This window comes from Brassica rapa, chromosome A07, assembly GCF_000309985.2.
Source record: "Brassica rapa cultivar Chiifu-401-42 chromosome A07, CAAS_Brap_v3.01, whole genome shotgun sequence".
Lineage (NCBI taxonomy): Eukaryota > Viridiplantae > Streptophyta > Magnoliopsida > Brassicales > Brassicaceae > Brassica > Brassica rapa.
The window spans coordinates 11,034,041-11,061,347 of NC_024801.2; the positions used below are offsets into that span (position 1 = coordinate 11,034,041).

Here is a 27,307-nt window from a genome sequence, read left to right on the forward strand (position 1 = left end):
TAAGCACTTTGATTTTGTAATAATTCCTAACTAGGTTAGGTTAAGATCCGCGCCTTGCACGGGATGAACATTATATATATATATTATTTTATATATTATTTGTTTATAACATATTATGAAATAAATAAATATATATTGAATAAAAAAAATCATTATCTACTACTTATATAATTAAATTTGTGCGAACATATAAATAAATTATATAAATCGAAAAACTATTTTTTTCTATTTGATATGATATATAATTAAATTTAAATGATAGTAACATATATGGTATATTTTAATATTAATATTTATTAGATGATGTTTTTTGCTCATATTTTTTTTTATCATTTGTATCTGTTATAGCAAAAAGTCTAAATTAGTGATAACAAAATTTTCACTGTGGAATTAATGGTTTATGTAATTTATAATATTTTAAAAAATTAAGTTGTCAATATTTTTTCAAATTTTTTATCAAAAAAATGTTCAAAGTAAATTTTAAAATTAAGATATTTATGTATTTTTATATGGCATATAGTTTAATTTAAAATGATACATATATTTATATATCTTTTATTTTTGATACTTATTAAATGAGACTTTCAACTTATATTATTTTTTTAATTATTTGTATCATGTCATAACAAAAGTTTTAAATCATAGATCACAAAATTTGAATGTGAAACTTTTAACAGTTTTAGTAATTTATACTCGTTTTTAAAAGTTCAAAATATAATATATAAATAATTTTTTTAGTTTTTATTATATGGTTACTATGATTGTTTAATTTACTTTAATAGCTTAAAATTAAACAAATATAATTATAATACACACTTATTTTTATCAAATCTTTATTATTCAAAATCATTAATTGTCATATATACTTTAGCCACATTAGGCAATTCCGTAATCTTATTTAAGGAAATAATGAAACACATTAATAATGTATTTATTGTGGTTTAATAAAAAGCTTATTATATATTTAGATGGACCAACCTATTTCTCTAAGGATTCTAAGAATCATTGTAGTGATGACACGTGACTACAAAAAAATATTGCAATGTTTCTCAAATAATATATATAGGGGATAAATAAATATATTTCCCAATATGAATTATAGAAAGAGAACATATGATGAGAGTAAGGTCCTGGATTCAAAGATAATTTTGCCTGAGCAGTGGCACCAGTATCCCACGCCGTTGGGTCTAGAACCAGGTATGACTGTAGTTGAAGTAGTTATTGGCGGTAGGAATGTAGAATTAGAAGGTGGGGAGTTTAAATCTGGTGGACTTAGTTGACATGGCGGGCTTGTGCTGCATTCAGCATAGATATATTAGTATTACTTTGTTTTGTTCTCACATTTCTCTGGGCAGGTTAAGACGTTAACTTAGTGGAAAAAGAAACATACCCGACTGTTCCTGATGATGCTGAGAAGCGACAGCTTCCTTTACCTGAAGCAGTATAAGAGCATATTTGAGTACTAATCTAAATATATTTAAATGAAGAAACAGTTGAACATAAGTGGACGTGCCGGAGTGGTTATCGGGCATGACTAGAAATCATGTGGGCTCTGCCCGCGCAGGTTCGAATCCTGCCGTTCACGTCTTATTTTTATAACTTTGACTCTCTTCCGTGCTCACTTTTTTACTGTTTTGCTCTTTTAGTTACATCCGCTAGTTGCTCCTTTTTTTTATTTATTTAATTATTGGAGCAAGTAGGGTCCAAAACAGACCAAATTTTGTTGATGTTCTCTTGAACTTAGAGAACACTAAGAAGAACAAATGGACAGGCTAGTATTTGAGCATACGTTTGAAATTGGATTACACCTGAGAGAGAGTTCAGAGATAGACACTGTAACGGCCCGGTTCCTGGCCCATAAAATTTCCCAAAGAATATGGGCTTCTCTACGGCCCATTTGGCAAAACCCTAGGGCTTCCCCTTCCCTTTACTATAAAAAGAGATGCAGTCTCCCTTCCTGCCTCATCACAAATCTGAAGCGAAGCTCTGCAGAGAATTCCCGGAGGTCGAAAACCCTAGCCGTCGAGCTCTCTCTCCTTCTCTCCTGCGCCGCCTCTCTCTCTCCTCTCTCTCTCTCCCGCGCGTCGCTCTCTCTCTCTCTCTCCTCGCCGTCACCCTCTCTCTCTCCTTGCCGTCGCACGCTCTCTCTCTCTCTCCCTCTCGCCGGCGCCGTGAAGTGGTGGTGCTGACCAGATCTCAACCTTCTCAATCCTCGTTTCCAGATCCAGATCCAGATCTAAGACTAAGGTGGAGTGTTTCGAACCCAACCTTCTTTCATGGTTCTGTATACTCCTATATGTTGGAGTTGGGTTGATTAGACCCTGTTTGGGAGTTAGGTTGATAGTACATGGTATTGCTAGGATGATAGAGGAATGAATCATGATGCATAAGAACCCTCATATTGATAAATGGGACTTGATGAACTGAATTGAATTGTTGTGGTAATGGCTGATTGGTAGCTGATACTTGGTTGCTTGGTTGTGATGTCCCATGTGTGGTTGCGATTGAAGTTAGGATGCTAGAGAGAAATAAATGCTAGGGTGATAGATGAACAATGATTATAAAAGTTATTGAAGTAGAACTTGAATGCGATGTGTATTGTGTGTGACACCGATAACGGGTGGCGTCTAGTGATTGAGTCCAAGTACAAGTAGAAATGAAAAGGGGAAGTAATTGGGAATGGAAAGGGTTAAGTGAAAGCGATAAGGAAGTGAAAGGATAAGTAAAAGTATGAAAGAACGTTGTTAAGGTTAAGCATGGGTGGGAAAGCATATAGAGAGTCTAAGGAAAGTAGGTGGGGTAAGTAGTCCACGCTAGGTATCCATAGGAGATGTGGCGAATCCACATGAATATGGAGGCACCCATAGGAGATGTGGCGAATCCACATGAGTATGGGGTAGAAGCCTAGTGGGGGGCTACCCACTGAGGAAAAGAGGAAAAGAGGAAAAGATGAAAAGAGGAAAAGACGAAAAGGATATGCATTGTAGGGTTTTAGCTCATGGTCGGGTACAGGAAGTTAAAGAAGTCATAGGATTTAGTCGGACTGGTAAGATGAGTCGGTTAAGTCTAGGGATGGCGTGTGTGGCAATGAGTGAGATCATTGTATCGATTGATTACTAGGTTGTTAGAAGTGAATGGAAGTGTGTGTAGAAATTACAGATGGTGATAGGAAATGATAAAATGCATTAACTGATTGTAGTGGCTAGTCAGTCCTAGTTCCCGCATAGAGTAGTATAGAGTGTCATGCGGGCAGGCTGGTCTAGAGCCACTTCACTGAGTAACTTGTTGCTCACCCCCTCCATTTCCATTTTTTCCTTGTGCGCAGGACTGTAAGTAGAAGTATATGGATGTGGGTGTGACGGTATTTTCAAAGAAGGTTATGCGCTCGTCTCTCGGGACCAGTAACGGGACACGTAGGGTTGTCTAAATGAGTAGACACGTGTCCATAACGCCCCTTCGATAACCCCGGTCGGACGCCGGGGGATCGGGTTGTTACAGACACCCTCTGTTACACCTTACAAGTAACATCTATTGTGTGTGTTTTTTCTGTTTTGATAAAAATCTATTGTTTAATATACTCCTTTTTACTATTTTAGCAGGAGAACTGAATCGTAGCCGTTGGATCCGCAGAGGAAATAGACGCCGCTTCAATATGCGTCACAGCTTTAATTGAGTTCGGTTTAATTTAGAAACGCTTGGTTAAGACAAGAGAACCACCGTAAGTAAACGGTCCAGTAATTTTAACAATTTTGAAAAGAAAAGAAAAGAAAAAACACTATTCAATATCTCTCTCGAGAGAGAAAGGGTTTCCTTCTACAGAGATATATCTTCTTGGCCTTCCCCTACCTCCTCTCTTCTTCGTATTCTCGCGACTGACAAGATGAGCAGCAGCAGCAAGGTCAGCCTCGGCGGCGGCGGAGGGAGAAATGATATTCCGTCTGGGTGTAGAAAAATAGTGCAGAGCTTGAAGGAGATTGTAAACTCCCCTGAGGCTGAGATCTACGCTATGCTCAAAGAGTGTAATATGGATCCTAACGAAGCCGTTCATCGCCTCCTCTCTCAAGGTATTTTCTTTGATGTTTCCCCCACGAGGTTTTAATCGAAAATTAACTGACTTTATTTATGGTTTCTACTATTCGGGTGTTAATTGATTCCGACAGAACCAACTGTTTTGCTTTATGTTTTTTGTGCAAAAATGTCTAAAGCTGTTTCACCATTTCCTGTTGAAGGTCTTTTTCTTTCATACTTTCTAATGAAAGTTTTGTTCTTTTGTTACTTTGGTGAAAGTTCGTTTTTTTGTTTTCTTGCTTTCTTGTGATAGTTAGGAAGTCTTTGTAACAGTTGGCGTCTATTATTAATGATATTGATTGATACTTTGTTTTTTTTTTTCTCTACACAGATCCTTTTCACGAGGTGAAGAGCAAAAAAGAAAAGAAGAAAGAGGTGAGTCATTGCTCAAACTCGTCTTCTCAGTTCTAAATGTCTTGTGTGCTTTCTGTGTCCAGTGCTGGCATTTTTAAATGCAAACGAGTTGGTGTATTAGTATTATCGTCTGCTTCTAGTCACAATCTTTACATTGACACGTCTAATGGTATCAAAATATTGTAGCAATTTATGTTTTCATTGCTGAGAGAACTACTACTTACTCCCGTCAAACGCTTTCTTACTAGCTGTCTTCATGTAGCACCTGAGTCCTGACCTTAGATGTTTTGTTGGAATTAAATGGATTCTAGGTTTATCTACTTATCATTTTTGTTTACTTTGGCGAGTTTTTTTGAAGTCTTTTATTTCTGTTCTTCAGACAAGGGATATACCGGATTCCCGGCTGCGTGGTACTTATAACACATACAACCGTGGTGGTAGAGGTGCTTCTGATCGTTATACTGGATCTAGCCATTTCAGCTCTACTGGTATAAATTTCGATCTCTTGTATACATATTTTAACCATAGGATTCATGCTTATTATGTGTTTCAGGTTCTGGAAACTTCCAGGGGAAATCTACAGACAAGAAAAAGAGTGGAACCCAGGGTCACGCAGGTTCTTGGTCTTCTGCCTCTGGAGTGGCAAACCACCATCAGACACCACACAGGTTTTCCCTTGCCTGGTCTCTTTCTTTTGCAGTTGGGAGTTTGGATGCAAATTGAAATATTCAATGGAAGTTCCGTGTGCTTCATATTGAATCAGATAATTGGTTTCATATTTTACCCATTTAGTTAATGATTGTGTTGGTAGAATCCATTTCGTGGAATCCCAAAATGATGTGCTTAAGGAATATGTCCTTGTCCTTCTTTGTAAACAAAGCTTTATCTGCTTAAAGTTTCTATATGACCTATGGCTTAGGTATGTAGTAGAATAAAACAATTAGTTTGATTGGTTTACCTGCAAGTCTTTAAACTCTGAAAGATCTGAGATTTATAACTCTATTCAATTCTTCTTCATGTATATTTGATTAACTAGAAGCACTGAAAAGGTTTTACATGCTGAGTGTAGTTGTAACTTGTAAGTGTGAGAATATGATATTTCTTCTCTTCAAGTCTTTTTGTACATATTTCCATTTGGGCTGTGCAGGTTTCTGATCCATGGTGCATATCTTTTGCAGTGATTCTGTTGTCACAGAAAACAAATTACCATCTGCTCCCTCTGGCGATGGAATATCATCATCACAGTCTGCTTCTGGACATCAAACTGCCTGGTTCGGAGCTCCAGGCAAGATGTCTATGGCTGACATTGTGAAGATGGGCAGACCACAGAACAAGACAAAAAACTTACAACAAAATGTCAATACACACTCTGAGATTAATCACGAGAATGAAGCTAATGCAAATCACCAGGTCCCTGTCAAAGACGAATGGCCATCGATTGAAAAGCCACAGGCTCCTAATACATCTTCTGTATCGGTAGCACCAGTAGAGTCAGAGATCTGCAGTAGTCCAGCTGATCTCCAATCCGATAGAGTAGATCAGCATCTGAGTGACCGGTTAGGAGATATACATTTAGCTGAAAATGGCCCTTCTGAGAATCTTGGAGTCGATCATGTGCAGCATGACTCGGTTAATGGTAGAAATGTCCAAGAAGATGACTCTGGAGTTTCGTCTGAATTTAAAGATAATCAGTACACATATCAGACGCAGAGCCATCCTGTAGAGCACCACAAAGGTAATATCTTCAATCTGTATATATGTTTCTTTTTTGCTTATCTCGGATATAAACTTTAGTGTGTGTTTGTCTGATTTTTATGTGAGCACTCTCTGGACTTAGGCTGTGAATGACAATAGTAGTGATTGCTAGTCGTTTGCTAGTAGTGTGCCTAGGGTGGATGAAAGCTTCTTTGCTATTTGGTTTGTTCTGAAACTATACTTTGCCTGTTCTGTTTTATTCTCTTTAATAGCTTTTGGTGGTAGAGTTGATTGCTTAACATTGCAAGTTCTGCAAAATAAAAGCTTGAAAATGAGTAGCATGTGAGAGGATCTTTTGGCGTTCTTGATTATATCTTATTCATTGTCTCATTATTACTTTTCAGATGAAGATGAGGTTTCATCTGGTTCGGCGGAGTTGCAACAACTAACCGTAGATGATCAAGAAGCCTCGCATGAAGAGGATAGACCTGCTGTTCTTATTCCAAATCATTTACTGATCCATACAAAAGAATGCTCCCAATTAAGTTTTGGAAGTTTTGGATCAATGACTTTGAGCAACAACGCAGAAGAGACTCCTGATGTAGCTCAACAGGTCGAACATTCAGATGCTAGGTATCCAATTACAACTGATGATATCCTTTTCCCAAAATATATTGTGGGTTTCTTGTTTATCTCTTATTTTACCTAATGATCAATCCTTGTTTTTTTTCAGAAATACTGAGTTCTATGGAGATGAACATCTTGGAAGTACAGCTAATGGAAATATGGGCCACGCACCTGCCGCTGGAAACTATGATGATTCTTTGGAATCTAGGCCAGAGGTTCTGAAACAAGAAAACTCCGAGACTGCTCAGGAGAACCAGTACGCATTTGCTCAGTCTGAGCCAGGGTATGCGAAGCAGCAGCTGAATACTGCATATGATGCCTCACAGATAAATGCACAGAATCAAATGCAGAATCTTGCTTCGTTATCGAATGTGATGGTAAGCTAAATGTGCATTATTTATGATATCTTTTTAGGAAACTCGTCTTGCTTTCTAATTACTGCATTCTAGCTGTTCATAGTTTTGCTGGAAAGGTAGTTTTGTGAGGCTAGTAATACCTATGAAATTCTCGAATGGCCATTGCTAACATTGGTTCTTGTTTGTTTTTACCTCAGCAGGGGTATCCACACTCAGTTCCCAACAGTTTATTGGCACAAAATGCGAGGGAGCTTGAAATCCAATATGCTATGCAGTCAAGAAACAACAACAATGCTTCATCACTTGGTGGCCAAAGCATTCCCATGCCAGAGGTGAAGTAGTCATGTTTGTTAATCGTCAAGTATTGTTTTGTTTGCTTGACTGAAAGGTAGTATATTCTTTACATTGCAGGCGCTCCGAGGCAGTGGAGTTCCAGCAACGCAGCAAACCCAGCAAACCTTACCCGGTGCTAACATGGCAACTGGAACAGCTCTTCCGCAACAGCTTCCAATGCATCCTTACTCTCAACCCACAATCCCGCTAGCACACTTTGCAAACATGCTTGGTTATCCTCCAATGCCTCAGAACTATCCATACATGCCATCAGCTTTCCCTCAAACGTTTGCTGGTAACAGCTTATACCAGCAGCAACTAGCTGCTTTGCTTCCCCAGTACAAGACTAATCTCTCTCCCAGTAATTTGCCTCACTCTGCAACAGCTCTTAATGTTGGATCCGCTGGAAACTTCCCTCTTAACCAACAGTCTGCTCCTCCCGGTACAACTATGGGTTATGAAGATGCTCAATACAAAGAGAGTAATCATCTCTTGGCACCTCAGCAGCAGGTATCATTTCTTTATGGTCACTTCCCTACACTTTCTTTTGGTTTCAGACAAGAACCGTTTTCATGACATTTTTTCCCTCTTGCGTTAACCATTCAGAACGAAAACTCGGCAATGTGGCATCACGGTCATGGTTCTCGAACCATGTCTGGTGTTCCGGCTAACACTTACTACAACCTCCAAGCACAACAACAACAACAACTACGTCAAGCTCAGCAACAACAGCATTATGGATCTCACGGCTACCCTAATTACTATCAGTCCCAAACAGAAGTGTCGCACGAGCGCCAGCAGCAAAACCCTAGAGACGGTGCAGGGGCTCAGGCTGGTCAGCCCTCGAACCAAACCCAGCAGCTCTGGCAAAACTCTTACTAAATAAAGAAAGTGAGTTTGTTTTAATCAGCTTCTTTCGGTTATAGAGAGGTTTGTGTGTCGACTGTCGAGGCATGGATATGTTCTGAATGTATTTACTTTACTACCATCATCATCCTTTTGCCTCCTCTATTAACTTAGGGAACACGCAATTCCTATTTCATCAATGCAACTTATAGAAATGGAAATTTTTCTTAATCTGCCTCTTCTTTTCTTGCCTTAGTGTTTAAACGTTTTTTAAAGATCTTAAAGCTTTGGGCTTAACACGATTTCAAAGCTTGACTAAACCAAACCTTTTAGTCCAGTCTCCCCCTGAATGTCAAGTTTAATCTTTCTAAATAACTTTTAAAACGGGTTAGAAAATTACAAACTTGTCTCCAGCTGTAAAAGTCAATAGAGGGATTGTGGAGCCAAATAATGTCTGAATCCATCTTTTAGATTTTCAGTCTAATTTTAACAAGTACTACACTAGTAAAACTTGCATGTGACGGTGGAGTCAAAGTCAATATTTTGAAGAGAAGTTTACATTATTGGGTATTTTTTTCATGGATCTTTATCATGTTGATACACTTTTTTCATGAGGTGTACTTTGTGCCTTACTTTTAATTTTTTTTCTTTTATTACTCTTCATGTGAATGAGAAAAATGATAAGTTTTGGTTGGATGCTGACTAAACTTAAAATAGCCAAAAGTTAACTTGCTTTGGGTGTATTAGTTTAGTAGATTTATTGAATAGTGAGATTGGGTTGGAACCCTTAGATAAAAAATTTATAAAAAAAAGTTGGACAACTATTATTGAAGCAAGTACACATTTACTTGTCCGGTGGTCGATGGAGATTAGTACTTTGGTTGGATGATGTGTGGGTGGAGAACCACATGGTTGGAGGGACTTTGGGGAAGTGTGCTGTCCATGTGGTCAAGAGTAGTGTGGTCATGCATAATTGTATACAATATCCACATCCTTCCTCACTATCACTTCTATAACCATTTTTATAAGCTTTTCCACTGCCACTTTCTCTATCGTCACCTCTTCTGTACCATATGGTTTATGATCTATTTCCACTTATGGGTCTTCTTTCTTCACTAATTCCGTAAGCACCATCACCATAAAACCACCTCTTCCATGACCGCCCCACCTCGAACAACACCTCCATATGCATTTTTACCTTGTGCTATCACTTTCGTCAGTTCCATTTTCGTAACCATGACTTCCACCACCATAAGATGATTCTCCACCATCTCCGTTACCACTTCCGTCTCTGCCTCAACAACTGCAATTGGTTGCAAAAGTATAATCGATGAAAAAAAAAGAGACAAATTATCAAATTAGGGTTTGTAAAAGAGTAAAGTGATTTTCTGTAGAAAAAAGTAAGAAAAAAGTTATGTTTTTGGATCTGAGTTTTAAAGTAATTTAGTTAACTTGTGTTTTTAGGTCCTTTAGTTGGAGGGTACAAGAGACATTTGTTTGAGACAAAATATTCTACATGGTAGAAGTATGTCTGAGTGTAAATGGAAAGCCTAAAAGTATGTGTGAATGAAAATTTTCCTATTTTGAATGTGCATTATAATAACACTATTGTTCAAAACTAGGCAGAAAAGAAACTACGTATGCATGCCGATATGATCTTTCATTGAATCATTCAAGAAGATATATTTAAATGTATATATTTTACTTATATCAGTTATCTAAATAATCCATTCCATCTGGGAAAAAACCACGATATGAACGACTACAATGGCTTTCTGTATAAACTATAAAATGAATCAAATATTTAATATAACGATACAATGATCAAATGTTAAGTAATTACGTTGTGTTAGATTGGTAGATCCGTACTAGCCCTAGTAGGTGCTTAAAAGCCATGGCGGTCCACGTTAGTTCACCACTTTTGTCAACCGACATATTCAACATGAAGATTGTTAAGCTTCTACTAAATTGTAAAATTTTATAAATATGAACTCCCAAGACAAATAAAACACAAACAAAATAGACAAAATGTATTTGCTCACAATCATTCAAATAAAGAAATATTTTCTCATCAACATGATATTCCTCTATTGAAACATTGTTTTGTTACATTTCTTCTCATTTCATTTTGACTTTATTGAAATCTGAACAAACGATTTTTCTATAGCGTCGATTCTCATCTTGAAAAATAAAAATATTCAGAGATTTTCTCATTGATATACTTGTTATTAGAATTCCATTTTTCAGCATTCACAATATTTTTAAGTATTTTGCTGCCTCTTTTAGATTTCAAGACACCGATTGTTGCAACATGGTTTAATTAATTGTTACCGTCTTGGTGTTTACGGTGGACACGCATCTTATGACGTGTTTCATAACCTTGATGATATTCTTCTTTGTAAGTTTCTTTGTGAATTTTGAGAGCTATCAATAGAGATATAAAGAAGAAGAGAAATTGAACTGTTGTAAATATGAAGAAAAAATGATGAGGTATTTATAAGAAGAGGAAGGATAAAGATAGTCATTATTGATAAGTTTGATTTTGAACTGAACTTAACACAAAACAATTATATATGGTGTTCTTGTACTTAAATTCTTGCAAGAGCACAATAGTAGAAACTCATCACTAGAGTCATTGCAAAATCCATTAGTGAATATTGAAGATTAAGAAAAATTTGGCTGTGTTTTTAATAATAATATAGTATTGAATATTAAATTTAATGAAATTGAGTATATGCTATATTTAGACCGTAGGCTAATGTTTTTGGATTAAGCATTTTATATGGAATTTGGAATATATTCAAGAAAAAGGTTGCATACTACAGTAAAAAAAATCATACTAAGACGAGAAAGGTATCACTGAATCTGAAAGAAACTAAATCAACACACAAAGATCAATGAGATAAAGAGTGTAACCCAATCGCAAATCCAATAATTGAGGTAGAGGAATCGAGTGAGATTCTGGTAGGTCAGGAACCTCTTCTTCACCATTAACTACAGCTCATGGAGGAGCAATGGCATTTGGAGTTGAAATTGATGGATGAGTTTTCTCGGTTAACAGGCAAGGCTGAAAGTAGGCGGTTTTTCAATACCCAAAATAGGCGTCATAAGAGCATCATTAACCGGGTATGTAGAGGGGTTTTTAGGAGAGCGGGGGCCCACAAAAATGAGGGAACCGAGGAAGAAGGGAGTCAAATGTAGCCAAATAAGAAACGTATGCAGTTGGGTTTTTTTACTGTGTGCGGGCCCCACTGACATATGACGGCCCACGATTAATTTTTTTTTAATTTTTTTTTTTTTAAATCAGCCAAAAAAAAATTAGAAACCCATTTGGATATTTGGGTTAATCATGCTCTAAGCAATCGCTTATGTCGATGACAAAAGAGAACACAAAAACTTTCCGGGGGGGGGTATTGTGCTTAAGAGAAAAATAAGACGAACTTCACATTTGATGTTTTCTTATCTTTACCGTTTCAACATATTTGTAATCGCTTTTGCGAATGTATAAATTTTATGTAAAAATTGCTTAGAAAAAATTACAATTCAAACATGTAAAAATATTGTGTCTTTTTTAGGATTGTTCATAAATTTTGATTTTCGTCTATTAAACAGTATTTTCTGGTTGATAATATATATGTTTGTGTGTGAATTCTTTAAAAAAAAAAAATCTTGCATTCAATATTGCTTAGATTTTTTTGTTAATTCCAAAAATAATACAATAGATTATGCCGTAAAACTCAATGGAATAACTCAATAATTGGGTTTTTGTAAATCAGTTGGGCCCATTGGTTGATTATCTCATCGAATCGAACTAATTACCTTAAAACCAGTGTTTTGAAACCCGACCCGGATCCGCGGTTGAACCGGTAAATCCGGTGACCCATAAAAAAATCGGTTTGGATTTTATGAAAAATCCAATATTTAGAAACCCGCAAAAACCCGTAAAAACCCGCAAAAACCCACTAAACCCCGGAACCCGATACCGGTTGAACCACCGGTTGAACCAATAAATAATTTTTACTTTTTTTTTAGTTTTTAAATTATGTTTTATATTCTAAGTTTTCAATTAAAAAGTTAGGTGCTGACAAAAAAAAAAGTTAGGTTTTCCTTTTTCAGTTTTATATTTGTAATTTATATATTTTAATGAAGATTTTTCACTATGCCACCTAAAAAAAATGAAGTGAACGATGATAAAGAAAACCAAAATTAGTTGATGTGATTTGATGTTAGTTTATTTCTGTTATTAACAATTTATTACAATGATCTTTTACTTTTAGTTTATTTTAAATCTGAAGTTAATTTATTATTCACATTAGATATTTAAATATTTGTGAGTTTTATATCTTGATTTTCTTAAATGTCATAACTCTTACTTTGTTACTGAAAATTTTAAATAGTCTAAACTATCTTTTTGATATTTTGCATGTCAAATGAAAATAAAAATATAAAAACTAAAGTTAAATATTTGTTAAATACTTTTTAAACATAAAGTATATACATATCCAAACTATTATTTTATGTTTTAAAAAATATTTAGAAAATATTAAAACTTTAGTTTTTATATATTTATTTTCATAGCTAATATATTATTATATAATAAAATTAATTTATTTATTAACCCGCGGTTTATCCGCGGTCGATCCAGTGATCCAACGATCCGGTAAGTCGTCCGGTTCAGTGTCCGGATCGGGTTTAAAAACATTGCTTAAAACACTAAACTTGGGTGTGGAGTTGATTGATTTTTTGGTTGATGGATATTTTTGTTTTTACATTTTCTTTAATTATTTCTTACAGTATATCAGGAATTAATACTCTCCTCAACCTTTATAATTAAAAATTGAAAACATTTTCAAATCAAAATAAACATATAATTAGATAGCAAAACAAATTTGAATATTTTTTCTTACAAATCAAATTTGAAATCTCACTCTGTCATGTTCCAAATGTACGATGCATAAACGGAAACTTAAAATTAATGCCCCCGACTAAAAACTCTCCTAGATACGCCCCTTCATACTACTGCTTTCAGTAACACGGAAATAAATAAAAAGTTTAACGACCATCGGTAAAGGTTCTCCAGTTAACAACGTCCAATCCCTAAAACATTCGGTCCACGATTATAACATGTTAATCAAATTAGTTGCATTGACCTTCTCAATTTACATCATGTCTAACTTCTTACTAGCCTTTTCAAAGATTACTAAAGCGATTGCAATGTTTTGGTGGAGTTCTGACCTCAATAAGAGAAGGATTCACTGAGTTTGGGGAAAATGTGCGAACATTTATAGTGACGTTGGATTCAATACAGTCCATAAACTCAACTTGTTTTCAAACAATTGTGAAAACAGTCCATAAACTCAACTTGGTTTCAAACAATTGTGAAAACACTTACAGTTTCTAGACTTACAAAAATATCAATAGCCACAAGAACCATGCGATATTGATATTTTTGTAAGTTGAGATATTTTGATATTTTTGTAAGTTGAGATCTCTCATTTGTATTATAAATTTATAGCCGAATTGCCTCTTTCAAGACCGTGGCTGCATATAAATGTTAAATTTACTAATTACGTCTACTGAATAAGAATCGCTAATCTTGGCCAATAAAAGACAGCTTGAAGAAAAGTGAAGTAACATTCATTAATTAATTACAAGATGGGATGTTAAAACCCCGTGTGATATTGAAAACAATAAACTTTTACTAATTTACACAAGGAAAATTTGGATACCTGAATAAATGTACTTTTAAACGAAAATAAAACAAAACAATTTGTAAAGTCTCATGGAAATTTCGTATTATGATAGTTAGGAGAAAAGAATGTACTGAACTTTTTGAAAAATGAAGTAGGAATCTAACGGAGACTATCAATGACCAACACCGGGACTGGGAACGGATTGAAGAAACCGGCTAACGGTGGAGAGATGTCGAGATCGGAGTTTCACGGTGGAGACGGCGGCATGACCCTTTTTGCTCGGCGTCGAGTTTGGGATTTTTCCCTTTGGCAGAGCAGTTAGGGTAGTGGTTTTGGTCACGTGAGGCATGTGACTCTTTTCTTCCTCTCTCACCGTCAAGTTCTCTTGTTTCTTCATCTCCAACAGCTTTCTTGAAACAACAGGCGACGGCGAGGCCACGATGATGACGGCTAAGACTATGAAAAGCCAGATCGTCACTAAACGTACGGCCATGAAAAGCTTTTGATATATCAGATTCTGAGAAATAGTAGTGAGAGATGAATTCAATAAAATTCTTAGCCTTAAGGTTGATATGAAAGCATGAAGTATGATGTATATATAGTTGATATAATAGAGAGAGAGAAGGAAAGTTCCTATTTAAGAATGTTGACAAAAGGTGACTCATTAATGAATTGGTGGAATCCCTATTTGTCTTTTGGGCTTGTTTTTTTTTAAATAGAAATCTAAAGTGAGACTCTACCACATGCATGCATAGCAAATTAGTATGACTTGGTTAGAATTTTCAAAAAATATGTTTTCCATGAAATTTTTTTTTTCCAATGAAATTTCATTTATATAGTAATTTGGAAAAATGAATCGAGGAACGCAAATCAAACGTTCCAAAGTTATGTACACACTTAAGAAGATTCTTGGCAATTTTAGTTGTATATGAAAAATGAATTTAGGAAATTTTAGACAGCAGCCTGAAGAAAAGTGAAATTATTAATTGCAGAAAGATACACATTATCAAAAACTTGTTATTCCAAAATGTGAAAGGTATTTAGTTTGCAAGGAGGCCCAAGTCAAAGATCAAATGAAACTAAAAGAAAAGAAAGAAACGAAGAAGATAAGTTTGACTTGACAAGAAAGGGATAAGTCATGAACGAGATTACAAAGATTGTTTAATCAAGTATGCAGTAATCAGAATAATCTTTGAGAGACTTACATAAAAAGACACATTGTGAGTTTTGTTTACTCTATAAGACACAAAGCAATTTTGACACACTTTTTCCTGCCAGCTGTCTTTATTGAGACGGAAATAACCTTGATTATTACTAAAGAGAAATATATTTATTTTAAGGAAGCAAACCGAAAAAGAACCAGTTACCTTATAATTGCAATAAAGGATAAAGCAATAAAACAAAAAGTTAGATATATGAGTTTATGAGAATATATCATGAACGTCAGATCATTTTGAAGAAAGCAAATCCAACGATCCGGAGATGTGTTGATTTGTGGGCGAGTTTTTGTGGACGAATTCTCATGGACAAGGTTTCTCGTAGACAATTTGTGGACACCATATATGTGGACAAACAAATTGGTAGACAAGAGAAGCGTTGATAACATGATTTTATCGAATGTTATAGAAAATAATTGCCTTCTTTGTCTGTCTAAGAAAAAAATGAGAATTGTTTATTAACTTCTTGTATACTCGATTTAGATATTTATAAATTGAATAAAGAAGAAATTTTTTTGTGAATCAATGAATTATGGATCTAATTCGTCATTTAGTAAAATTTCTCTATAAAATCATTCATCATTCATCATTATCATGAAACAACGATTAAGCTTTTCTGTGGACACAATTCAGTGGTCGAACACACTTCTGTGGACACAGTTTATGTGGACGTGAAAATGTTACAAAATTTTCTGTGGACACCATATCTACCACCACCTTTTCCACCTCATGTCTTCCACCTCATATTCACATCCACCACCACAACATCCACCAACACGGCATCCACCACCACTTCCTCCTCCTCGCATCTTCCACCTTCGTATCCACATCCACCACAACAGCATCCACAGCCACGGCATCCACCACCACATCCTCCTCCTCACGTCTTCCACCTCCGTATCAACATCCACCACCATAGCATCCACCATCACGGCATCCATAATCACCACCAGCTCTTCATCCTCACGTCTTCCACCTCTGTATCCACATCCACCACAACGGCATCCACCACCACCTCCTCCTCTCGAGTAGCCACCTCCACCACTGTTTTTACCCTCATGAACCAAGATAAAAAATCAGACAAGAAATTAACTTTCCATATATGAATCTGTTAGATATATCTATGAAATTAGGAACATAGAGTTATGATTGAGAATGGATTGGAGTTTCTGAATTCATGGTGTGACTCACCAATGGTCGAGTATGAAGAGTTGGCGGAACAGTTTCAGATCGAACAAAAGCTAGAGGTGGAGACATAAAGCTTCAACAAAGTGATGGAGATGTCGAATTTGAGAAAGTGGATTAGGGTTCGGATCGATCTGTAGTTTTAGTAGAAGTTGGTAAAGAGCCAAAATTAGGGTTCATATCTGGGGGTAATCGATTTTGAAAAGGGGATCTGTCTTACAAAAGTGAAAAAGATTTTATTATATTTCGAAATTTTTTTATTTTCCTCACTAGTTTTCTAATCGTTATAATGAAAATGAGAAAATCGGTTGGTTCAGTTTCTTGGTTTACGATCTAGTTAGACACTTATCCAATAGTTATTCTTTACATAGATAAGGGGTAGTTATGACAATTTACTAAGAGAAAGTGTCTATTTGGGTCAAAGTGTCTATAAGAGTAATTCATAACTTGGAATGTGTCTCTGAGAGTAAATTTCTCATAATCTTTAGTGAATCAAGCTGAGTCCTATGTGCGTAGTGAATCAAGTTAATCAATTTAATACTATTATATTAATTTAGTTAATTAGTTAGGTAGGCTGATTATATCTCTTGGGATAGGTATTAGATACGATGTAACACGTGGGTGGAGTTTGGTGTTGTTGAAGTTTATGTGTTTCAAAATATAGAAGCCGCCGGCCACCATTTTCAACGGCGGTCATCACGCGACCGCCAAATGTTAGGCTCACAAGTTTCACATTTTTGGGTTCATTCTTTTTATTTTGGAGTCTTCTTTTTCTATAGTTTGAGTTATGACAAGTGAAATCAATTTCTACTAAGAAAGTGAAATCAGTTTCTCAATTTTTGGACTTTTTTTCTTAAAAGATGTTGTTTATCATATACTTTTTTTCACACATACATATTGCACTAATCATTACGTGTTCGTGGTAATGCGATAATATACACAAATTGTTACAATTGTAAAAAAAAAAAAAAAATACAAGCTAGCTTTTATAAGATATTTAATCACATATATCTTCAAGAAAACCGGAAATATTATTTGTAAATAAAAAGTTATAGCAATTTTCATAATTTTCAATTTTTGAATAACTGTTAATTTTTTGGAAAAAAGTTTTTTTTTTTTTTTTTTTTTGAAAATTAAGTTTTTGGAAAAAAGTTTCAAAATTTTTTATATAAATTTGGTGAAAACTGTTAAATGCTAATAGTAAATACAGAGAGATAGATAATTTTGATAATTTTGTAATTTTTTAAAAATAATATACCAAAATAAAAGAAAAGAAATTATTTTCTGATAATTATTTTCATTAAAATGGTCAAAACACTATGCTTTTATCTATTTTTAACCATGTGAAATTGTAAATTTATTTTTTGCAAAATTTATTATAATCGAAAAATAATTAGAATTTTTATTTTGTTTTATTATATATCCAAACATTGTCAACATTAGTCACTGTTTTATCTTTGGAAGTATGCCAAGCTGAACCGTGTTCATGATTAGGGTTAAGAATTTTATCCGTTAAATTTGATTCGATCCGTTATTTTCTTTTATTGAATCCGAAAAATCTGGATATCCGTAAAGTCTTAGAACAAATTAAATACTAAAAATAAATATCTGTTAAAAATGAAACAATTCACAAATACTAAGATTTTCATAACCAGATATTTGTTCCGCTCTGGTTTTAATAACATGATATCTACTCCACTCCGCCAGCTATATAAATACATATATATTGTTTAAATGTATAAGCTTATATAATTTTTATTTTAACATATGATTTAATAAATTATATTCACATTATTACTTAAAAGGGTATTAAACACAAAAAAAGAAAAGAAATTTTTATGATATTTATAACTTTTCTTAAATTTGTCTTTCTTATAACTAATTTTAAAATGAGAAATTACCAAAAAAATACCACATTCATGATACCACTTTTCATGTTTTACTTAACCATTTTTACCCTCATTTTTAAAGAAGAAAAATGATATTTATAACCCTAGAAGTAACTAATCTAGACTTAGATTTTAGAGTTGATGGATGAGTTAGGATTTTTGGAATGTAGAGATTTGGATTATAATAATTATATAAATAAATATTTAAAAAGTCTAATTATTTTTTCAAAAATAATTTTTGGATTTTGATAAAAATTCAAAATTTATTTTTTTATAAAAAAGTTCGAATCTCAAAAAGTATAATTTGATAACATAAAATTTTTTTTTTATTTTTTAAATAGTTATTTATTGTATATATAGAGAGCAAAGTTATAAGAGTCTTTTGACTCTTAATGAAGAAGATATTTTTGAAAATATATCTTTAGTGATGGTAAACATAAATAATGATACCAACAATGTGGTAAACATGAAAATTTTCCTTTTAAAATTTACAAACTTATAGTTTCACTATATTTTTATTTTTTATTTTATATGTCATATATAATATTTTAAAGAGCAAATTTAGTTTGATTTTTTTCTAGATTATTTGTATTAACTAAAACGAAATGATATATCCGTAAGTATTTTGTAGATATCCGCAACTATCTACATATTTTTAGGATATTTGGTTTTTCGGATATCTATATTTTTCTAGAGCAAAAAAATCGAAAAATTTGATATCCGTAATATATAAACAAATTACAAATATCTCTAAATACCCAGATATTCCCGTGCCCAGCCCCTTTCACGATATTAATAAGCTAAACATAAACGCGTGGATGCAGAGGAAAGTCAAGAGCATGGACAGTACGTAAGGGCACAATTATCGCAGATCCCAAATCGGTTTCTTAGCACGTGGGTCTCCCTTTTTTGTTAAAAACCGGTTACAATAGTCATCAAATAAGATCCGGTTGTTGAGAGTTTTTTTGTACTGTTTGCAGGTCTCACTGACACGTAACGGTCTGCAATTAATTTTCTTTTTAATTTTTTGTTAAAACAGAAAAAAAATTTAAATAATCCAAAGTGGATTTTAGAGATAATGATGCTCTAAGACTCCAAAATGGGCATCCGCCGCTCCAGCTCCACGTATGCATTTACCTTATGTAATGACAACAGTATTTTACCAAACAAATATTACATACTTCTATAATTTCTATCTATATTTTTATTGAACCAAAATGTTTATTGTATTCTTTATATTTATATGTTTAATTTCTATCTATATATTTATTGTATTATTTATATCTAAATAATTCTTCATCCTCATATAAGCATGTCGACTTGTAAGCCATTTGACTAATTTCAAACAACTTTTGCTTGAAATTTAGAACATGCTACATAGAAATTCTCATTGAAATCAGAAAAACAAATTTGAATTCAAGAAATTTAAATTATTGGTTTTCCTTAAAAAGTGTTGAAAATTCTCTGGAATCAAATAAGAAAAAAATTACTTGATTCTTTTTTTTAGTTCAAAAAAATGAACCAAGTAATTTTTAGATTTAATTTTCAAAATGATTTAAAACAGTATACATGTTTTCAGCCAACCCAACTTTTTCAATATTTACAAATTAAAAACACTTTTTATTGACTTGGTACATACATGGATCAGAGACTACTCAATTTTTCAAAAGAAACAATGATCGAGTAGAAATTTCTAGAGTTTGAGTATTTTTCTTTAGTTCTTAATCAAAAGTTGTTTGTAGAAGTCTCATTGGTCCAGTGATTTAAATAAATGTTCATTAATATTTCTACACCAAGAAATATTAAGAGAAAAAATGTATAAAAGAGATATGCATCAAGACACAAAGAGTATCATCAACTGTGGATCCCATATGGTGGCTCAGATAATATAATCAGGCGTGAATCCTCATAAACTAAATACTGTAGAATCATCTGTAATATTTCTCATAGTTTGTAATAGCATAATTATTCAGCGTTAAAAAAAAGTCAAAAGTTATTTAAAATCTGAAATACGCTTTTCGGTGCTATAAATCTCATTTACAAATTACTTTCTGTAACCAATCAAAACTGCATAATAACGAAAAAATACAAAAGCTTTATATAGGGCAAAATTCTTACTACTGGATAAACAACAAATATTAAGAGCTAAACTTAAAAACCAATCAAAGGACCGACGAATTTATGTATTTCTCCATCCAATGCTTTTTTCATCATCAAGCTACCACTGCTTAGTTAAATTACTAATGTTTTCTCCGGTGGATGTAGGTAAATATCTGTGACGTCCAATACCATTAAGTGGTAGGTCCTTTTTAAGAGAAAAAGAAAGAAGAAGATGAACATGTTTTCATCAAAATTTTTTTTTTTTGGTGTAATCATCAAATTTGAAATAGAGGAAGAAACGGAAGTGAAGAATGACAAAAAAAAAGAGCGGGTGACATGGGCATGTTCTGGTGTTGCCGATCAACAGAGAAACATTGGCGCGTTCCGCCTTTTCATGAACACGTCCGGTCCCATGCATCCTCTACTTCATGCTCCGTTATGTACACATTTAAATTTAATCTCTTTGTATGTAATACATGCATACACATAATATGTGTTAAACTAGTAGCACACACAAGAGATGATGTATACACGTCTATACCGAACTACAATATTATCACAAAATACAATTTATATATGATAGTTTAAAATGAAATTCGAATGATGAAAAAGAATAAAACAAACTATTACTTGAGATCATAGAAATGTTTAAAAACTAATGTTGATGTTTGATATCTATGTCCTATCTAGTAATTGCCGTTAAGAATTCCATACTTGACAAAAAGGTATAAAACTTGTTTTAACTAGCGACTATCCCATATTGATTTTAATTATTTTTCAAATATATGAAAGAATCTCATGGATTCGATTCTTACTAGAAACTAATTGCCATTTGTTTGATCAGACGACATGAAACCATGTCTCAAATTTTATTTAGAAATTAAAGATTAAGTTATTCATTAATATCTATCTTCTGAATAATTATTTAAATTTCGGCCAGACATCTAAAGTTAGCAAAAAATATATAAAAGAGTCTACAAGATAAATTATTCAATTACCAACCACCGGTCATCACTTTTTCAGTACTTATGCATCACAAAATTCCAGCTACAGGAAATCTATGTAGGCGATGCCAATCTTTATTACCTTTATACTGTCTATTGTAAGAGTATCATTTTTTTGTCATAAAAAATAAGAGTATCATTTCTCAAGCATAACCCCCACATCAGAACTTTTTTGGGTAAAACTTGTCTTTATCGATTTATTAGACGGAACAATATTTGGTTCAGGCTTTGACAAAGCAGTAAATAGTCGAATTGACTTGTGCGACAATTATTCTCGTTAATATAAGATTTAATTTAAATTTTGAAACTGAGTACAAGAAGCTTGTACTAATTGACATGTAAACGAATTTATCTTTGTCAGATGAATATTATTTGACTTATAATTTCTAAAATACGAAAGACGACGTGTTTGATCATGTTGTACACAACTTATCGCATACTCTGTTACAAGATATCTTTATATATAAAGTAGAGTTATCTCTCTCCTGGACGCGCCACCTCAGCAGCCAGCTCAAAAAGTCAAGCTCTGTGAACGTGACACCTGTCCCAACATACAAAACTCACCGTTTCCATGCGTTTTTATTGCATCCACTCTACTGTGTCTTTTAAAAATGGGCTTCCACGAGACACTCTAATATGGATAATTCTCTCTGGGCCGCTATCCAACCAAATGCTAGGCCGTCTCTGAAATTGCATGTTGGTCCGGCGCTTTGACAGTAACTTCCAAGCCGTCTCTGTTCATGTCGTTTCGGTCTCTGTTCTTCACCTCCAACAGTTACAAATCGAATTGATTATCATTAATGGCCTCTAAAACCACGATCTTGCATTCACTGATTCTTATTGTTCATTCAGGCGGTCATTCTCACCTATAAATAAGTAAGGATTCATCCCTTTAGCATCATCTTCAAAGTTATCTCACATCTCTCAGCACTTCCTCAACGAGCATGAGCATGACGTTATTCCTCCACCTCAAAATCAGAAGATACAACAACTTTTTATGATTGAAGGAAGACAAACAAGGGCTACAAGGCTTTAGCAAATTTTTGAGATTTTAGAAAACGGCAAGAAGAGAAGGTTACAGAGGATCTAGGTTTTGTGTAGAGAAGAAAAGCATAACAGTGAGAAGATATTACAGAGATGTATGACGGCGAGCATAGGAGATGTTGTTTTGTGCGGCTGAGAAAGAAAAAGATTCAATACCGCAGACTATAATGTTTAATCTAGGGTTTTTTTCTATTTAATGGTGGGTTAGTTTAATTACATATTAGGTTTATTATTGTTCGATGGACTTCTGTAACTTAGATGGGCCAAGAATACATATTTAAATAGATCCAATGTATAAAAACTTAAAAAGATACAAATTTGGTAAACAAAAAATATCAGGTTTCAACAATATAAAAGTTCAACGATTGATTTGAGACTAACGGTAAGAAGAGAAAATACTTTTTACTATTTATCACCTATTTTCTTTGATAAAATTTCTCCCACTTAGATATTTATTTTTCTCTAAAATTTGTATTTGACATCTATACATATAGTCCAGCCAAATCGTAAAAAAAGAGCAAAATTTGATACTTCACCATTCTAAACTTATATTTTATGTTGCACTAAATCATCAAAAAAGAGCAAAATTTGATACTTCACCATTCTAAACTTATATTTTATGTAATAATATATATATACAACATCTTTTTTTTATAAGTCTATATACTAAATATTAAAAATGAATATGAATTTCTATAAAATTTAAAACAGTTTTCACCAGTTTTTTTTTTTAATTAATTATATTAATATATAAATAAATTCAAAATAAATATAAAATATTGTAACCTTTATTCATTTAGATATATAAAAATTGAAAGTAATATAAAAGCCCAGCCGTGTTTTTTAGATTATTTATAATCACAAAATAACAAGATTTTATATATAGAAAGAGATGGAAGTTTGCTTCAACCATGAAAATGGTGAAGTGCATTATATTGGAGGAATCAAGCAATATTTTGCGTCGAACAAGCCCAACAAGGCCTAAAACATCTCAAGCTCTCTGCCACCAACCAATATGCTAAAGGTAACTTTCTTTGTGGAAGCACCGTAGCCTATTGGTTAAGGTTTAAAGGCTTCTACACCCAGGTCTGGGGTTCGAATTCCAGACTATGCAATTTATTGCAGATTACAGGAAATCCAGGTTTCAAGTCCCGGAGAGAGCGGTTTATTAACCAATTATGCAGACACTACAAAGGAAAGGCTTGCAAGAGATCTTCAACATGGTGCAAGTAAATCTGGTCAGGCGTGGATCTTCATAGGACGGTTCAGGTGCTGCAGTTAGGCGTAGGTCTTCATAAGGCAGGTAGTATTGTCGGTTGTCGAATCGTCTATGTAATATTTCCTATATCATAATTGTAAGATCATAATAAATCAGTGTTAAAAAAAAAAGTGGCAAACCAACAATCCAGAGCGGACAAGTGCTGGAGATAAATCAAACGATGCTGTTCCTATCATGAGGAGGAAGTCTTATAGTACAAATATAATCCTCATGATACCACCAAGAAGTTGCAAGCTCAATGATCTTGAAAGTAGATGCACTGAATGTTTATATTTCAAGCAAAATTGGAGAAGTTCTTGAAGATAGTTTATCATGTATAACCATAGACACATTTTCTTTTTACACTTTTCCACTTCATTGTTTTAAATTTTGATTAGTTTTGCTATGCTAATCTCTTCACAGTCAGTGTCTCCATTGCTTTTCATAAAAAAAAAATCAATTTCAGTTTGAACAAAATTTTATAAATAAATCAACTTAATCGGGATATTGAAAAAAATGATTATAAACAAACAGACAAAAACTAACACAAAATATACATAATTGTTACGAAATGCAACTCTCTGCAGCCCATGCCATTCATACAAATAATAAGCATAAAAACTACAAGCTCATTCTTCAGATTCCAAAATATAGCAAATCAAGTTTGACCAATCAATAATTGATTCAGCCTTATAAAAACATACAATCAGAAGACCACGTAAACTTCATCCAACCTATATAATATGATATATTCCGCAACCTCTTATTATAGACACAACCATCAAAATCAATAATAAATCTGAGTATATATAATTTTTCCACACCCAAACATTCTTAAAAACATAACGTTATTATTTATACATTATTTTTGCAAATGCTAACATAAACACACACGCAATGAAAATATATAATAATATAATTATATATAACACGTTTAAACCATATTCTGCGCGTAGCGCGGACCGACCCTAGCTATTATATAAAGTATCAAAAAGTCTTTTAGGGGGCCAGAATCTTGATATAGTTGAATCATAGGTTGTTGTTCAAAAAAAAATTGAATCATAGGTTAAATAAAATTTTAATTTACTAATCTATATATATATAAATATGTTCGCCTCACTCCTGCTTTGCCACATCATAAAGTCGGTTCCTGACAGGTCAACACGTGTCCGGGTTGGATGATACTCACTGTTTCACTTAATCACATTTATTAATGTGCTTTTCTCTTTTTGTTAATAAATATTTCAGATCAGTGTTTTGGGCTTAACATAATTGGGTTTCTGGGCCGTAGAGTAACACATGAGAGGGTCCCACATGAGACGACTTCTTCTCCAAAAATAATGTCGACGAACGAAAGACATATCTGCTGCGTTTTAACAACTCCGGTTCAAACATACGGCCAATGAAGATTTGCTGCACCGACCACGCTGAATTCCGATCAAGATCAGTTGGAAGGCGTCGTATTTGACTGTTCGATTCTACTTCTTCTACCCTTGGTTGAATTTTGGAACTGTTATGGAAGTCGGTTGGATTCATGCATCCTCATTGACTATCACATTAAATCATTCAATGAACCTCCTCATTAAAACATTTTAACTCAAATATAAATAATCTTTCGACACCCTAAAATTCTCAAAACCATAAACATATACTTCTCTTAACAAAACATACATACAAAGGGAATATACAATTACATCACAAAAAAAAAAGAAGCATGAATTACTTTAGGAATAACTTCAAGTTTTGAGTCATATTCGCAAAAAAAAACCTTAAATAAGTTAGTTTAATTAAGAATATTATAAAACAAAACATTTGAATTAAAATAAATATTAAAAATATAATGTTATTTATCAGAGAATAGTGAAATTTACTGTCATTATAATTCAAAACAAAAAATAATTATAATGATCTCATAAGTCTTTCATTATTTTTTCGTTTATAATATTTTTTAATCTATCATAATTTTAAATTACTTCATAAATTATTATAAAATCACTTTTATTATAACTTCCCGCCCGTAGGGCGGCCCGGCCCTAGTACATAATAAAAAGGTGAATCAAGCAAACAAGTTATGGGCTGCCGACAATAATTGCTTCCCAGATATTATAATTTATGTGGTCTAATCTAATATCATACAGCTATCAAATATAGTGCCCTATTAAAGAAATGTGATAAATAGTTTTATACCCCCGTTTGTCTTAGAAAATGAGAACATGTTTCCAAATAGTGAAAAAGATAGCCGACTTCGGTTGCAATCTATGTGTAGTATAATAAGAGTTGGTGACACAATTTTCCTCGACGACCAAGAGCCCGGAACGGTGTCTCACTGTTGCATTTGCTGACTTTACTTGTAATAAGGTTTTCTTTTGTACCCTTTACTACTGTATAACACTAATCTGAAAGTTTATCAAATAGCGGGAGGAGAAGATGACATCTATATATTTAATTCGGATATCATTAACCTAACATGAAATATCACAGTGTTTTAAACAAAAATGTTTCTTAGACCCAAAATTTTCTTATGAAAATGGGACAAAAATAGAGGAAGAGAAAACATGAGTGGGGCTTTTGGTGAGCAAAATGGGGACTGAATGGATGATCGATGTCAGTGGCTAAGGTATCTGAATTCAGACATAAAGTATTTTTGGTGCCTCATAGTATTCGTTTTGTCTCAAAAGTTTTTCAAGTATTTTGTTGTTCTTCTGGTTAAATACGTACGAGTGTTGGCTGATTAAAAAATATGAAAAGAAAATCAAAACACTAGTTTTTTCTTGAGCATATATGTGTTGTCTTCCTTTTTGGTCAAATATATATATGTGTTGTCAATATTTGATTTCTGTTAATTAAAACAAAATAATGTTTTCAGTTTTTTGTTTTGTTCTATCGTCGCATCATTTGCTCAAATGGATTGATAATAATTACTAATGGTACGTGCATGTGCATTTTTCATGGAAGTAGTAAACAAAATTCAGTCTCTGGTTGAGGGGAAAGGTTTACAATTAATAAAGACTAGGTTAAGATCCGCGCCTTGCGCGGAATGAACATTATATATAGAAATTATTTTATATATCTTATATATTAAAACAGAAGTCATGACTTCTTTTCATGTGTGATTTTTTTAGTTTGGACCATTCCTAGAAAATATCATATTTTACATAAGTTCATTATTATATTTTTTAATATTTTTTATCTTTTTATTTGAAATACAAATGAATATATTTAAAATGTTCTAACAAAATCTTTTTAAAATCTTCTTAGAATCTTTTTAAATTTACTTTCAAAAATTAGTTAGTTTTAATTTAAATTATCATAAAATATAATTAGAAATTAAAATTGAATATAGTTTTGGTTTATAAACGAAAATTTAAATAAAATGGAATTAATTAATTTCACAAATAAATTTACTAATAATTTTTAAATATTTTGTTAGAAATAAATATTTATTTTCATTTTTTTTTCCAAATTTGTTTTCTAATAAAATAAAAATCATGATTTTTTGATGAGTGATATTTTTATTTGGACCATCATTTAAATTTTATATAAAATGTATATCACTAATGCTAATATACATAATATTTTTAACTACTTTAATCATAATATCTTTTATATCTTTTATTTTTTTAAAAAAAAATTAAAAT

The 27,307-nt window shown here is 33.1% G+C and overlaps 2 protein-coding genes and 1 non-coding gene across 8 annotated transcripts; 2 read left to right on the forward strand and 1 right to left on the reverse strand.

Annotated features, from left to right (window-relative positions):
- Nucleotides 1-1,503: 1,503 nt before the first annotated feature.
- On the forward strand, nt 1,504-1,585 carry TRNAS-AGA. The gene has a single exon. It is a non-coding gene; the product is annotated as a tRNA-Ser (tRNA).
- A 2,040-nt stretch (nt 1,586-3,625) lies between these two features.
- Nucleotides 3,626-8,517, forward strand: LOC103828968. Of its 5 annotated transcripts, none has more exons than XM_009104613.3 (10): nt 3,626-4,064; nt 4,400-4,443; nt 4,802-4,910; nt 4,976-5,090; nt 5,601-6,157; nt 6,522-6,750; nt 6,851-7,121; nt 7,298-7,432; nt 7,512-7,943; nt 8,040-8,516. In XM_009104613.3, exons 1-10 carry the CDS (start codon nt 3,881-3,883, stop codon nt 8,313-8,315), a joined length of 2,352 nt encoding a protein of 783 aa, XP_009102861.1. In that variant the 5' UTR covers nt 3,626-3,880; the 3' UTR covers nt 8,316-8,516. The 5 variants fall into 5 exon arrangements, with proteins under 5 accessions (XP_009102861.1, XP_018508839.1, XP_009102862.1 ...); XM_018653323.2 differs by having other exon boundaries at nt 8,157-8,516; XM_009104614.3 differs by having other exon boundaries at nt 7,301-7,432.
- Nucleotides 8,518-13,900: 5,383 nt separating this feature from the next.
- Nucleotides 13,901-26,747, reverse strand: LOC103828969 (precursor of CEP14-like). Of its 2 annotated transcripts, XM_033275722.1 has the most exons (3): nt 22,501-26,747; nt 22,234-22,335; nt 13,901-22,127 (listed from the first exon to the last, which is right to left on the reverse strand). In XM_033275722.1, exon 3 carries the CDS (start codon nt 14,463-14,465, stop codon nt 14,145-14,147), a length of 321 nt encoding a protein of 106 aa, XP_033131613.1. In that variant the 5' UTR covers nt 14,466-22,127; nt 22,234-22,335; nt 22,501-26,747; the 3' UTR covers nt 13,901-14,144. The 2 variants fall into 2 exon arrangements, with proteins under 2 accessions (XP_033131613.1, XP_009102864.1); XM_009104616.3 differs by having other exon boundaries at nt 22,234-26,747.
- Between the last annotated feature and the right edge of the window lie 560 nt (nt 26,748-27,307).

Coding starts and splice junctions, on each gene's coding strand:
- LOC103828968 (XM_009104613.3), top strand. CDS start 3,881: ATGAGCAGCAGCAGCAAGGTCAGCCTCGGCGGCGGCGGAGGGAGAAAT. Junction 4,444..4,801: donor AAAAAGAAAAGAAGAAAGAG/GTGAGTCATTGC, acceptor TCTGTTCTTCAG/ACAAGGGATATACCGGATTC. Junction 7,433..7,511: donor AAAGCATTCCCATGCCAGAG/GTGAAGTAGTCA, acceptor TTTACATTGCAG/GCGCTCCGAGGCAGTGGAGT.
- LOC103828969 (XM_033275722.1), bottom strand. CDS start 14,465: ATGGCCGTACGTTTAGTGACGATCTGGCTTTTCATAGTCTTAGCCGTC.